This window comes from Phaeoacremonium minimum (genome assembly GCF_000392275.1).
Source record: "Phaeoacremonium minimum UCRPA7 unplaced genomic scaffold PA7_03_scaffold_480, whole genome shotgun sequence".
NCBI lineage: Eukaryota > Fungi > Ascomycota > Sordariomycetes > Togniniales > Togniniaceae > Phaeoacremonium > Phaeoacremonium minimum.
Window position 1 is genome coordinate 287052 of NW_006921382.1, and position 15323 is coordinate 302374.

The window sequence follows — 15323 nt, forward strand, 5'->3', positions numbered from 1 at the left end:
CTGAATTCCTGCTGCTGTGAACGACTCGTGCACTCGCCGTGTGCAGTCCGTCTGTCTGTCTGTCTTTCAACTCAGGTAACGCTGAAGGCCGTCTGTCATGGTTATATGTGGGGCTAATTAAGTCCCAGGTATACTGCGTAAGGTAACTACCTACTGTAGGTATGATATGACAGCGGCCTTGCCGTAACTTTGCCTTATGCTCTCTTTCTATCAAGTCTCGCCTGACTCAAACAACAAGGAATTCCAAGACACAATCGGCTGAGGAAAAACGACAACAAAGGCACTTATCCAACCACGGAATCCTGTCGTTCTTATTATGTCCTCCTTACCTTGCCTGGCCTCACTCTAGCGCACTCGTTCTGCGGCTTGTCCATCTGTCTGCTGCATGGGGGATACAACGCCAACGCGGGACACGCCGTCCCCTGCAGCATTCACTCATTTACTGGCCACATGCCTGTCAATCGCCTTACTGCGTAGTACTATGCAGTACCTACACACTGCAGGTAGCTTATATATTGGGGTGGCCGACCCGCCTCTGGCTAGCGGGAGAAAAGAATCATACCGCTCCGCCAAATGGATAGCGCCAATAGGTTTCGAACCATATTCGGTATAACAACTACCCGGAGTCACCAGCGGGCACCTCAGCTCGCCCTCGGTCTCCAGCCGTTCGTCGCTAGCTTAAGGGCCACCTTCACTCTATGAGACGCACGAGGCGAGCCTGCAGCACAAGCAGCACATGCAGCCCGACGCCAGACCGCCCGCCCCAGCGCAGTGGGACCCTCCATTGGGATGGGAGAGGAGAAGAGGGGAAGGGGGGAAGGGGCAATAGGAGGAGGAGCAGAGCTTCGGTGGTCCGCCGTCGCCGCCATTTAGTGGCCCCTTCTCGGCTTCGCCGCGGCTCACTTGCTCTGCTCGTCTACGGGGCTACCGCTGTGCTACCACAAGACGTTGCTTTAGTCTCCGCTGCCTGCATTCAAAGAGCCCGGAGATCCCTTTGTCAAGTGTCAAGATGATGACCAACGGGGCCGTCCACTGGCCCGATGTTCCAATTAACACTTGACCGCAAGGGCGCCCGCGACACGAAGCAGCAGCTAGCTTTCTAGCCTGCCAGCTGTTCTTCTTACTTGCAGCAGCACTTGTCATTACGTATGTCATGCGGCCATTTGATCGTGTGGCGTAACGTCGTTCTTCTTGACTGTTATGTTGTATTGTATCGAGTTGTCGTATGTCAGATCTGCTTGTTATTCTCCTGCTACATTAGTTCAATGGGACTCGTTCATCTCTTATCTCATACGTGTGGAGTTCACTTAGTCACTTGTTGCAACAATCATGTTCTGAGTTTTTGAGATTATATTTCCTTTGAGTTATACCTTTTTTTTCCTATTGTGATTTTATCCCAACGATCGAGTGATCCATGCCCAAACAAAGGGAAACTATTCAAAGGAGTGTAGAAGTCTAAGAAAACCTGTCAACCTACCGCTTTCAAACCCTTGTTCGTTTGCGTCGAGGCTCCTGGACCTCGCCCTGACTCTCGGCTCTTTCTCTCTTGGCCTTGTTCACAGCGCTCGTTTGGGCGGATGACCTACCTTCGTCGCCGCGCTTGCTCAGTCCCTGCCCGTGGCGCGGGGATCTTCGCAGCTTCGGCGTGCTTTTGACTTCGATGCACTCCGTGGGTTGCGTGTCGAAAGGTGAGTTGAGCAGTGCCATCTGCGGGGTTGGTAGCTGCTGGTGAGACGAGTCCGCTGCGTCAATGTAATTGTTCATATCCTCCTCGCCGATGTTTCCCATATCGAACTCGGGCAGAGGAGGGTACATCTCTGGAACAGGCGCAACGCCCGCGATGTCGTTTTGAAAAGCCTGTCCGGCGTATACCTGGTCCTGATACAGCGGCATCAGGTTTTGTCCGGGTAGAGCACTGAGATCTGGGTCAAAAAACACAGGTTGGATGGCAGGCGCCGGCGCCTGCACCACGTGTGGAGCCTGCCCTTTTTTTGATGGTAGAATCGTGTGATGAGGGACCATCAGGACCACCTTGCCCTCGACTTCCATGTAGAACGGCTGTGGTGTAGTCCCCAGTGGAACTTGCACTTCGATGGCGATTGGCGGATCTTGCACAGGCGGGCTTGTCTCCGGACGTTTTCCCTCCCGCTCTGAGAGCTCCTGCGTCTTGGATTTCGGCTCCTGAGACAAACACCCCGAGGGCGCTTCTGAGGGGCGAGAGAAGCCACCAGTCGGCTCCCAATCTTCGTCGTCAAACTCTCCCACCTCCTCGAATCTCTTCTTCTTGGCACGCCGCTCGACCAGTCTGGCCCACACTTCCAGGTCGCCCTTGTAGATGTGCAGATCGGCGCACTGGACTGCCTCTGCCTCGCGCTGCTCGCGGCATTTCGCTTGCGCCACTCGCTCCTCGCGGAGCTTGTACATCGTCAGCCAGTGCCAGAGGCAGTCCTCCACGCGGGGCGTGCGTCTGGGCCGCCGCACCGGGTTAGGGAAGATGCGGCAGTGCTCCTCGTACTTGACCTGCTGATTCTTGTACCAGCGCGTGTACGCCCTCATGGAGGTGCCCTCGTTGTGGAGCAGCGACATCGGGTTGCGGGCCTCCTTCTTGAAATGGCGGTCGTCGGGGCGCACGTCGGCGTGCTGGATCAGGTCGAACAGGTCGAACTCGCGCTCGATGCACCACAGGTGGCAGTGGCCCGCCATGTGGAAGGGGTCGAGCTCCGCGCCCGTCTGGTCGGGGAACTCGTCGATGCCCACCTGCCACATGCCCTTGAAGATGGTGCCCTTCTTGACCGGGCAGCTGGCCATGCGGCACTTGAACGACTGCATCTGCCGCGGGTAGCGCTTGTTGCACATGGCCGGGTGGGCCTGGATCCAGAGCGTGGGCGGCCGGACGCCGGGCTCGTCGGCGTGCTTGTTCGTCCACCACAGGTATCGGCGGAGCTCGTCGCGGGTGAACTTGCGGTCGTAGGGCAGGATCTCGCCGTACCTGTCGTACTTGATGAAGTCCTTGCCCGCCTCGTCGATAGGACCCTGCCGCTCCGGCGCTGCCGGGAGCGGCTCGTAGAGCCCGTCAACGTCCGGGTGACCACGGCGGCGCTTTGGTTTGTTGTCGTAGTGACTAGATCTCGACTCGCTCTTGCGTTTACCTTTGCGCGAGAGCGGAGAGCCCTGGATAGGAAGTGATTTAGTCTCGACCAAATGATGGCCGGCACGGTGAGTAGGAGGGGGGCGAGCCATGAACTGATACGGCTGCTGGGGGTAAGGATTGCCGAAGTGGATGGGGTGAGGAGGGAGCACGTACTGGGATGGCATGGGTGGCATGGCCGTCAGTTGGTGCTGGGGTGGAGGATAGCCCTGGAAGTAGGGGGCGTTGGGATGGGCAACGTTGAATGCAAACCGTGGATCTGGATATGGGCTAGGAGTAGGGAGAGGGAGGAAAGGAAGGTTGAGGTTGGGCATCTGGGAAGAGCGTTCTTGCTCTGCGCGTCGTTCAGCCCCTCGCAGGCACTTTCGAGAGAATGCCTGAGAGTTTTGGCTGGATTCAGAAACGGGAAGCTTGGGGGACTCTGTGTTAGTTAGAGTTTCGTTTCCATTGAAGCCTGTCTTGAAAGCATTTGCAGTCGCCTCTTGGTTCGCTCGCGAAGGGACCTGCCCTGGGAGAGGAGCCGTCGAAGGGCTCATCGAAGATGAAGACTCCCCGGTGAGAAAGAGAGCAGGATCAAGCGCACTTGCGTCGCCGATGCTGAACTGATTCTGATCAGCTGTGAGGAGACTTGGATCGATGGGAATCTCCCCTGTATCGAACCAACCAAACTCGGTCTTCTCCGCAGTTGGTGAATGCCAAGAGGCCTCGCCGAACGCATCGAAGTCGAGAGTGGAGAAGTCCATTGTATGCCGCGTGATGGGTTCCTGCTCTGGGAAGTGCTTGATACAATTGGGGGTGAGTTGACCTTTTTATATATCTCACGATGCCTTCAAAAACAAAGACTTGAACAAGACGTTGTCTTCGCAGCAGCACTGCCGAACTGCGGATTGGCTTTGTTGGAGATATGCGATAGAGAAGATTTTTGGAATTTGAACAAGACGATTGTGCGAAGAGAGACACCAACACATATATACACGGGAGAAGGAGACAAAGAGCTTCACGAAATGCTATTGTTGGATTCAACCTTTGTGACTTGAATATAGAGTTACAAAGAGTCCTTTGATCTAAACTTGGAGCAAGTGAACAATGCCATCATGATTCGAGCACTGGATTTTCGAGCACAGGAGAGGCACTGAGGCCGCCCCTGACAAAATCATTACAGCCACGCTTGAGGCGCCGTGATCGCAGCGGAGGAGACCCTATATTGTCACGAAACTACACATTCATCAGTCTCAATGCGAATTTGATTCGTGTGTGTGGTGGGGTAGAATAATATTATCAGAAAAATGTAGCACTTTCTCAACATAAGGATTCAGAACAGGTCTGTGAGTAATGCGAATATCTCATCATTTGAGAAGCGGGAAGTTGGTGTCAGAGGAGGGGTGGGTTCTTACCATGGTGGCTATCTGTCTGCCTGTCGACAAATGGGTGTTGAGATTTTATGTAAGAGTCTCAGGATACATGAAGTAGACTACATGAAGGAGAGCCAGGCAACGCTGTCTCAAGGCCTACTGCTTCGATCATAGAGATCAAGGAGCAGCACATTCGAGCATCGAGACTGCTATACTGTACCGTGTGACGCGGTATGCTAAAGACACGAGTCCAGCTCGTTCACTCGCTGCACGCCAGCTATTGCTTTGCCATGGTCTCTCAGGCGAGCGCAGATACTCTGATGTGCGATCGTTGACCACTATATTCTGGGAGTCTGTTACCTCGGATGAGTGAGAAGGAAGAAATTTTGGTGCAGAGAATTTGTATGTGGATGTTGAAAATATGGGGCATCCTGCGATGGACGCTGAATTGGGACAAGCTCCATCCAGCATCAATTTAACCAGACTGGGCTGATTTAGCCGAATTGAGAGAAGGACCCTTGTTTCTGTAGCAGGCCTGCGTTACCTCAAGGAGCTTTGGTGAATGAAGCCAGTTGAAGACAGGTACTATGCAGTAAGCAGGTAGGCCGGTCCACGGCTGCGAGTGGACGGCAGAAGCAGTCTTTGCTTTCCCAGAATAATTCTTGGTCTGTCGTGCTCCCAGCCTCTGCCACCACTAAGCAGTGCCGATCGCCTCGTGTTGGATGTGGCCACGATGTCTTTCCTCTTAGTGCAAGGTACTCGTCCGTGTTAGACCAAGATACAACACCAGGCGGTATAGAGATCTCTCGTATTCGGAAACTACCGAGTTGACGAGTTTTTAGGTGAACAAACAGAACCGTTGAATGTGAAGAGACTCAGTTCCTCGGTTCCCGGTTCATGTGAAGGTGTGTGAGTCGTTAGTAGCAGGCGTTCCATAGATTGAGTGAATCCTCTTCGTCTTCTTCTCGATACGGCAGCCAAGAGCCGGCCAATCCAGCCGCTCCGCTGTCTCTGGCCCCGTTTCACCCCCGCCAAAGCCCAACGCCAGCGCCAACGCAGAAGCCGTAGAACCTGGCAAGCCCAGCCCGTACTGTACATACCCCCTGCTGCCCCTGGCGCCATCGCTGAAGGACAGGCCACCTACTGTCCTGTCGCCTTACGTCACGAGACTCATGCAGCTTCCAAACCAGCACCAGCACCAGCCAACTTTCGCATCCTCCCGCCGTCCCACCAAAAGACACCGACCAACCGATTGCCATCCCGCGGCGACGAACACCTCTTCAACACCACGAAAGCTCTCCCCCATTCTCTCGGCACAGCATACGGCGCCATATTCGATAGAGCCATCGCCGCCGGTCCGCGAATATGGCTGACTTCAGCCCCGACCTACGGGAGAAGCTTGACGAGCTAGAGAAGGAATTGGAGGTGCGTTGGCTCTCCTCCTTCACCGTGGCTTTGCTACCTCTGGCGGGATCAGCGCCTGTCCCGAGGGATGGCAGCTCGTGGTGTTTCCTTCAATATAAGCGATGTTTGCTAACGACTTCCTTCTGTCTATAGGAAGGCGATATCACAGAGAAGGGGTATGTCGGCTCAATTGGCACTTGGCGATGCCTCCTCTTGCGCCCCCGCATGGCGATGCAAGCTGTACGGGGCGACATCAAACACTGACACACTTCCAGGTACCAAAAACGAAGAACACAGCTCTTGTCTCAATTCATCGGCCCAGGAGCATTTAACGAGCCAAGAGGAGGTCTCACCATCCACTCCCCAGACACCGCTTCCTATCCCGGCAGCGATGGCCACCGAGCCGCCAGCTTGGCTGCTCTCAATGCCAATTCCAACTCCCCAGATCACGGCAACCCTTACTCGCCGACCTCACCCACCAGCTCCTACCGACCACAGTCTCCATATACTGCACAAGGCCAATTCGCGCCGCCCGAGCAGCACCCCGCCTCGCTGCTGGCACCCGGCGGCCCGCTCGCCGACCACCGCCCAACTTTACAGCAGCACGACTCGCTATTCCTTGCCCCTGCTCCGCAGGCGGGCATGAACGATGCGTCTACTCGCTCGGGTACAATGGTCTCGACTGACTATGCCTTCAATCCTGAGCGGCACGGGGGCTACGGGGAGCAAGGCGGGCAGCAGAACCAGTACGACAGTCGCACAGGCACTTTGCTAGACTCACAAGGCTATTTCTCGGACTTTGCTGGCCAACAAGCCTACGACCAAATGCCGGCAGAACAGTATGGCGGGGCACAAAGGTATTCGGCGAGCGATGCTTTCTCGCCGACGGTGGCTATGGCTCCGCCCATGCTGACAGCAAACGATCTGCCACCGCCCGATGCCCTCGAGTACCAGATGCCGCTCGAGCCTCGGGAGGTCCCTTTTGCAATCTACGATCCACATGATTCAAATACCCCCATGTCTAAGTTCGACAACATAGCAGCAGTCCTTCGACATCGCGGGCGCACAATAGCAAAGTCTCCTGCATACTGGGTATTGGATAGCAGAGGCAAAGAAATAGCTTCCATCACTTGGGACAAGCTTGCGTCAAGAGCAGAGAAAGTGGCGCAGGTCATTCGGGACAAGAGCTCCCTCTATAGAGGCGATCGCGTGGCCTTGATTTACCGTGATACAGAGGTCATCGATTTTGCAATTGCTCTTCTGGGGTGTTTCATTGCTGGCGTTGTTGCGGTCCCTATCAACGAATTGCAGGATTACCAGAAGCTTAATTTCATCCTTACCTCTACGCAAGCTCATCTGGCGCTAACGACGGACAACAACTTGAAGACCTTTCAGCGAGACATAACGACTCAAAAGCTGAATTGGCCGAAGGGCGTCGAGTGGTGGAAAACAAACGAATTCGGCAGCTACCATCCCAAGCGAAAGGATGATATACCCCCACTATCAGTACCAGATTTGGCATATATCGAGTTCTCTCGCGCTCCTACGGGCGATCTACGGGGTGTGGTGTTGAGTCACCGAACCATCATGCACCAGATGGCATGCATGAGCGCAATTGTTTCTACAGTCCCTGGAAATGGCCCTGCTGATACGTTCAGCACTACACTAAGGGACAAGAATGGACGCCTAATCGGCGGCGGTGCAAGTAGTGAGATATTATTGTCCTACTTGGATCCGCGTCAAGGCATTGGCATGATCCTAGGAGTTCTACTGACAGTCTATGGTGGGCACACCACTGTTTGGCTAGAGAACAAGGCAGTTGATGTTCCGGGACTTTACGCCCACCTGATCACAAAATACAGGGCAACCTTGATGGTTGCAGATTATCCAGGTTTGAAGCGTGCAGCATACAACTATCAACAAGACCCAATGACTACAAGGAATTTCAAGAAGGGGACGGAGCCGAACTTCCAGACGGTCAAGCTGTGCTTGATTGATACCTTAACAGTGGATAGCGAATTCCACGAGGTCCTTGCCGATCGATGGCTTCGCCCGCTACGAAACACCCGGGCTAGAGAAGTTGTCGCTCCAATGCTCTGCTTGCCAGAGCATGGAGGCATGGTCATCAGTATTCGCGACTGGCTCGGCGGAGAGGAGCGCATGGGATGTCCGTTGAAGCTAGATATGGGTGAAGACACTGATTCCGAGGAAGAGAAAGAAAAGAAAGAAGAGGAGAAGCCCGCGCCATCCAATGGATTTGGCAGTCTTCTCGGTGGAGGAACAACAAATCGCACGGAACAGCGCGCTAAGAACGAGTTGAGCGAAGTTCTTCTTGATCGAGAAGCACTCAAGACTAATGAGGTTGTGGTTGTTGCTATCGGTGAAGAGGCGAGGAAGAAAGCTGGAAGCGACCCAAGTTTGGTTCGAATCGGGGCATTTGGCTATCCGATACCAGATGCTACTTTGACTGTTGTGGATCCTGAAACTGGTCTTCTGGCATCACCGCACTCTGTGGGCGAGATTTGGGTTGATTCCCCATCACTCTCAGGAGGCTTCTGGGCATTGCCTAAGCATACTGAGCAAATCTTTCACGCGCGGCCCTATAAGTTCGACCCCGGAAATCCAACACCAACACCTGTCGAGCCAGAATTTCTCAGAACCGGCTTGCTGGGTACCGTTATCGAGGGTAAGATCTTCGTTCTGGGACTGTACGAAGATCGAATCAGGCAGAAAGTCGAATGGGTCGAACATGGTACGGAAATCGCGGAATACCGATACTTCTTCGTGCAGCACATTGTTGTCAGTATCATGCGCAACGTTCCGAAGATATTCGATTGTTCTGCCTTCGATGTCTTTGTGAACGAGGAACACCTACCCATCGTTGTTCTTGAATCGCAATCAGCATCAACAGCTCCGGCCACATCAGGCGGTCCACCAAGACAGTTAGACACTGCCCTGTTAGATTCTCTTTCAGAGCGGTGTATCGAAGTTTTGATGCAGGAGCATCACCTGCGAGTATACTGTGTGATGATTACCGCCCCGAACTCGCTGCCTCGAGTGCTAAAGAATGGTCGGAAAGAAATCGGTAACATGCTTTGCCGCAGAGAATTCGACCTTGGAAACCTACCATGCGTGCATGTGAAGTTCGGAGTGGAGCATGCGGTTCTGAATCTGCCCATTGGTGTCGATCCTATCGGCGGCATTTGGTCACCAATGGCATCCAACTCAAGATTGGATATCCTCGACCCAGCCGACAAACAATACTCTGGGATCGATCGCCGAGAGGTGGTCATTGATGACCGCACGTCAACCCCGCTGAACAACTTCTCGAGCATCACGGATCTTATCCAGTGGCGAGTCGCACGACAGCCAGAAGAGCTCGCATACTGCACCATTGATGGTAGAGGAAAAGAAGGAAAAGGTATCACCTGGAAGAAGTTCGATATGAGAGTGGCCGCGGTAGCTGTCTATCTGAGAAACAAGGTGAAGATCCGACCGGGTGACCACGTGGTACTGATGTATACCCACTCTGAGGACTTCATTTTTGCTGTACACGCTTGCATCAACTTAGGTGCTATTATCATCCCTGTTGCGCCGTTGGATCAAAACCGGCTTTCGGAAGATGCTCCTGCTTTCTTGCATCTCATAGGCGACTATCGCGTTAAGTGCGTGTTAGTCAACACAGACGTGGATCATCTCCTGAAGATGAAACCGATATCACAGCACATCAAGCAGGCCGCACAATTCCTTAAAGTTTCTGTTCCCAGCGTGTACAACACTACGAAGCCCCCGAAGCAGAATAACGGTCTGCGGGATCTTGGCATCACAATGGATCCGGCTTGGATACAGCCTGGCTACCCTGTCATCATTTGGACTTACTGGACACCGGACCAGCGCAGACTCGCAGTTCAGCTCGGCCATGACACGATTCTTGGCATGTGCAAGGTCCAGAAGGAGACTTGTCAAATGACTAGCTCGAGGCCAGTGCTCGGATGCGTACGAAGCTCCACTGGTCTTGGCTTCATCCACTCATGTCTTATGGGTATCTACATCGGAACACCGACATATCTGCTATCACCAGTTGAGTTCGCTCAGAACCCCATCTCGCTATTCATGATTCTGTCCCGATATAAGATCAAGGACACATATGCGACGCCTCAAATGCTGGATCATGCAATGGCTATGATGGCGGGCAAGGGCTTCACATTGCACGAGTTGAAGAACATGATGATCTCAGCAGACGCACGCCCCCGCGTTGATGTATTCCAAAAGGTGCGGTTGCACTTCGCGGCTACGGGCCTCGATCGCACGGCCATCAACACGGTCTATTCTCATGTTCTCAATCCCATGATCGCATCTCGATCGTATATGTGCATTGAGCCGATCGAACTATGGCTCGATACAAAAGCTCTACGCCGCGGCTTGGTCATCCCAGTCGACCCAGATACCGATCCGAAAGCACTTCTTGTCCAGGACTCAGGTATGGTGCCTGTTTCAACTCAGATCGCCATTGTCAATCCGGAAAGCCGTCTACTTTGCAGTGATGGCGAGTATGGTGAGATTTGGGTAGACTCTGAGGCATGTGTAAAGTCCTTCTATGGCTCCAAGGATGCTTTTGATGCTGAGCGATTTGATGGAAGGACGGTTGATGGAGACCCAACCATTCGATACGTCAGGACGGGCGATCTAGGTTTCTTGCATAATGTGAGCAGACCTATTGGACCTGGTGGTGCTCAGGTGGATATGCAAGTCCTCTTTGTGCTTGGAAGCATCGGCGAGACCTTCGAGATCAATGGCTTGAGCCACTTCCCAATGGATATAGAGTCTTCTGTCGAACGATGCCATCGTAACATCGTCCCTGGTGGCTGGTAAGCACTGTCGCGTTTGTCCTGGTTTGATGCACCCTTTACTAACCTCAAGTAGTGCCGTTTTCCAAGCTGGTGGACTGGTCGTAGTCCTCATTGAAGTGGGTCGCAAGGCTTACCTTGCATCTCTTGTTCCCGTCATTGTCAACGCTATTCTCAACGAGCATCAAATCATCGTCGATATCGTGGCTTTCGTCAACAAGGGTGATTTCCCACGATCACGACTCGGCGAGAAGCAACGAGGCAAGATCCTAGCTTCCTGGGTTTCGCGAAAGATGAGGACCATGGCTCAGTTCGCAATCCGTGACATGGACGCTGCCGCACTGGCTGCTGTTGGTGGCGGTGAAGGTGATGGCACCAATGCAAGTGACGCAAACAGGGCCAGTCTTGGAAGCTTGCGAAATAGCGGTGGTCTTGGGGTTGTTCCAGGAAATAGCAGCAGCCTTCGGAACATGGAACCTGCTCCTCAAATCCTAGAGCAGAGAGAGCTGGAGCAGCAGCTCGAGTCGATGGCTGCGTTGCCACCACGAGCCCAAATTGCCGAGATGCCTGGCGACGAACAGGCTCCTAGCTCAAGGGGCCGTGACAGTTATGGCGTACCAGCCAGCATCAATAATGCATACAATCCACCAGGCTCAGCTGGCGGTAACGGGTCAATCAACGATCTCACGCCAACAAAGCCTCGTATCACATCGGGCACGCCTTCCCATGGATTCGATTTACCAGACTTCAACCAGTTCGACGATGACGACCGGAGGCCGCCGGTGGGGCCGAAGCCAGGTAGTGCTGGTGGACAACATCTTAACGCACCACAAATCAGGCTTCCGGCCGTAGACGGGCGGGAGTCGATGGACTGGACCCGAGAGGGGACCACTGGCAATCCCGATGAAGACTGGACAGCGGATGCAATGATGCAAATGAACCTAGCGGCGAGGAATGATTGAGAAAGCGAACCAGCGCAGAGCGATTATGAGAGTTGAAGACTAGGACGGCCCGAAGTCGCCTAGTACAGTTTAGGGGGCAAAATAATGGGTGAAGAGCATTGATTTTCTTTGGATGAGGTCGCGCGGAGCGAAGCGAGAATTAGGTTACATGACAGCATGTTCTTGAAAAGAGCATTGATCGCATGGCATGCCGTAATCCGGCCTTGGAAGCATTTTTGAGTGTCTTTAGCGGCGTATGGATACCTAATATCATTTTGTGCATATGAAAAGTCCTCTGCGCAGTGCAAGATTTTGAGCTAGCTACCTAGTAGGCCTGGTTCTAGCAACTGCTAGAGACAGGACGCCTTGACGAACCTCCTATGTGTAATGCATTAGACTTCTACGCCTCCCAGAGAGTCGATCAACTGATTGCAGAAGCGGAATCTAGCCTCGATGGCATATCCCAGCGCCGCGGCCGCGTACGCGTAGAACACCCAGTCGAAGAAGCTGTGCCAGCGTCTTAACATGGACACGAATACGAATATTAGGAGACTTAGCAGCGAGCTCAGGAGGAACCCGTCTACGCTTCGCGGGAAGGCTCGCCTGTGCGCAGCCCAGAGCAAGAGAGTGAGAAGCGCCGTGGAAAGAGTAGAGCCCACGGCTAGAAGGGTCATTGCTACCTCGGCGTTTTCGCCGCCGCCGACTTCAGAGCGTTTCCCACTGCCTGGGGCTGACTTCTTATCATCCCTGGAGGCATCGGGTGACGGGTTGTCGCTGTCGACCACCGCCGCTGTCGTGTCTTTGTTCTGCTGCTTGGCGAGCGCAGCCTCCTGTTCTTCCTTCCATGAACCAATAGGGTATCTTTTGAAGTAGACTGATGTCCAGAGGTTCGCTGCCAAGGACAAGCCGAGCAAGGCGGCTGTCACAAGCACCTCGCCTGCATTGTCGCGAGCGCGGTATGAGGCTGCCATTGTATCTCGTCACCTACTACTCTGCGACTCTTAGATTCTTGTGGGCAATGTCTTAAATATGTGAAACGGCCATGCCAGAGAACAATATTCAATCGAGGTTGTATGAACGAGAAGAGGAGTTCGTTGGCGACCTCAGCAGCGTCCCTAGATAAATCGAATTACTCGAGGCTGATTCAATGTCTGCCTGTTCACTGGCTGCTGCGCCACAGCAACTCAGTTGGGATCTTCAGCTGGGGGCTGAGCTGGTTGCTGGTCTGTGCGTTTCAATGCCCCCTGACAAGGTCTCTATCCACCCTTACTTTAATCATGAATACTTCAAAAGTGACCTCAGCCCAGTAATAGTGGTCAATAGCTTTCAGTAGATTGGTCAAACGGTATCTTATCTCTCTTTTGAGTCTTTGGCCTTCAGTCAATGACAGTCCGAGGATTGGCAAATGCGAGAATGGCTCGCGTGGCCCAAATCAGGCCAAGGCATGGACAGCGGCCGCCCCTGTCCGCCGCCGTCAGCATCATTTCTTACAGGCCCATGAGGAATCCTTCTAAGTCGGTTCTCTATCGTAGTGCTGACAGCTGAGAAAACAAGCGGAATTCCCGCTTTTAAACTGTTGTTTCCTCTTCATTGTCTGAAACTTCACTTGGACAACCCAAAGTTCGATCAAAAATGGCAGCGAATATCGAACTGGCGAAATCCGAGGAGGTCGCGAGCGATGAAAACCAATTCTTCTGGTTCTCGAAGCTGCCCTATGAATTACGGTTCCAAATCTGGTCGTTATGCATTCCTCGCCGCGTTCTGACTCTCCGAGCAAGCCCAGGACTTACCTGCCGGTGCGTGAGCAAGAGAAAGACAATAGCAGAACATACAATCTTGTCTATGGTGTGTCAAGAAGCTCGCGATTGTCTTCTGGAGAGCCATAAACTTCTCACGTACAACTGTTGTCACTCTTTTCTGTACAATCCCCGGACGGACCTGATCGTGATCAACTCTTGGGAACCGCCGACATCCCTGCGATATTACCTCTCAGACACACTTCACCCGTTCTTTCATGCTGTTAGGGCAGATCGTATTGTCATATCAGAATCGATCTTCTCAACTCGAAATCCCCAGTTAGATGCCATGTTAGGGGCACTCAAAAAATATGGGAGGCCCTTCACGCTTTGTATAGCCGAGGTTCCGATGTCTGCATCTTCAGAGGTGTCAGAGGACGACGTCTCTGAATGTGGCGAGAGGGGAGACATACTTATCGATATTAGTAGGGTTGGCACCATCAAGCGATATTGTTCTCAGCAAAAGAATCTTCCCTTGCTTGCCAAGAGATATCTTCAATGGGAAGGAAGCAACGAAGACTTCATGTCAACGATCCAGAGGCAGATTGAAGACATATATCTCGAAAGTTGTTTCCAGTCAGATTGGCCATACAAAATCCCAGATTCAAGCGATTCAACATTCTACATCTCAGGCACGACTAGGTGGAATATGGAGCACGCATGGACAAAGAACAAAATGCAGTCGCTGCCGATATTCAGCAACATGGCTATGCTATTCCATCGCTGTCAAACCTGGAAGCTCAAATGACGAGGAGCATGTGAAGAATTGGACACTTCATGGACAAGCCGTCACACTTCAGGGATGGGTGGATTGTCTCTTATTATCATGAGACGGATTATAAGAAAGTGCTGATATAAGCTCTGTCGCCGAGATCCTATCGTTGGACGACACCGATAACTGTGGAGAGGATGTGTTTGGAAGAATGTAAGAATAAGCGTGACTTTGTTTACCAATTTATACCACCTACAATGACAAATGGTAGGAGCATTTTGTTTCTAGAATACATGATTTATGTGGTTTTACACGGTCGCTACGCCCTCCAGAATCTTCTGCTCCATCCGAATCTGCTGCAACGAGATGGGCCGAATGACCTGACTCGAAAGTCCTAAGTAGTGAATTGCATCACCATGAGACTTGATAGCAGCTTTATCCAGGCGCTCCTGAGCTAAACCGAGTCTCCAACCATTATACTGATGTATGACAGCTTCCCAAGCTAGACTTACAGATGGTTCAATGGTCAATTTCCATGTACCTCTCCAAATGATTTTAGCTTCATGTATGTCGCGAAACGCCTGATACTTGAAAAGCCCTGCAAATCCTTTTCTTCCGTTCCAAATCTCCATTGTTTCCAGTCGTGGCATCTTCATAGCCACTGCCGCCGCTGCCTGGAGCATAACTCCAATCTCAATTGAATTCTCGTTGGGCGTAAGTAGGTTTGAAGTAAGCGCAAGCGTGATCAGGTTCGGCCACTCCCAAGGGGGGTCGATCTCGAAGAACTGGCTAGCATCTACGATAAAGGATGCTGCGAGATGCTCAAGCTTGAAGCTGGCGAGGGTGATTATTTGGCTAACAGCTGGGGCAGGGTTGCGAAAACTGTCGCAATTGGCCAAGTCCTCGCCGTCGAGAAATCGCTGCATGACTGTTGGGTACTGTTGATTGAAATTCTCAAAGACCACGAGTCTCTTGAGATTGGCGTTAAACTGTTGCATAGACTCAAAGAGATATTGGGACTCTAGAAAAGGGATGCGGATTATTAGCAATAGGGTGCCTACGCAACTAAGGTCGAGGAACAACTTAGGCAGGTATACAGCGAACTCACCTCTATCCGTATAAG

At 52.6% G+C, this 15323-nt stretch overlaps 3 protein-coding genes across 3 annotated transcripts; 1 reads left to right on the forward strand and 2 right to left on the reverse strand.

Moving 5' to 3' along the window:
* Positions 1-1482: 1482 nt before the first annotated feature.
* On the reverse strand, positions 1483-3891 carry UCRPA7_6650 (hypothetical protein; the record flags this gene model as incomplete). The annotated part of the gene is made up of 2 exons (XM_007919187.1): positions 1483-3656; positions 3732-3891. 2 exons carry the CDS (start codon positions 3889-3891, stop codon positions 1483-1485), a joined length of 2334 nt encoding a protein of 777 aa, XP_007917378.1.
* A 1974-nt stretch (positions 3892-5865) lies between these two features.
* UCRPA7_6651 (putative acyl- ligase protein) lies at positions 5866-11713 on the forward strand (the record flags this gene model as incomplete). The annotated part of the gene is made up of 4 exons (XM_007919188.1): positions 5866-5925; positions 6058-6080; positions 6180-10772; positions 10828-11713. 4 exons carry the CDS (start codon positions 5866-5868, stop codon positions 11711-11713), a joined length of 5562 nt encoding a protein of 1853 aa, XP_007917379.1.
* Positions 11714-12084: 371 nt separating this feature from the next.
* UCRPA7_6652 (hypothetical protein) lies at positions 12085-12663 on the reverse strand (the record flags this gene model as incomplete). The annotated part of the gene is made up of 1 exon (XM_007919189.1): positions 12085-12663. One exon carries the CDS (start codon positions 12661-12663, stop codon positions 12085-12087), a length of 579 nt encoding a protein of 192 aa, XP_007917380.1.
* Positions 12664-15323: the final 2660 nt, after the last annotated feature.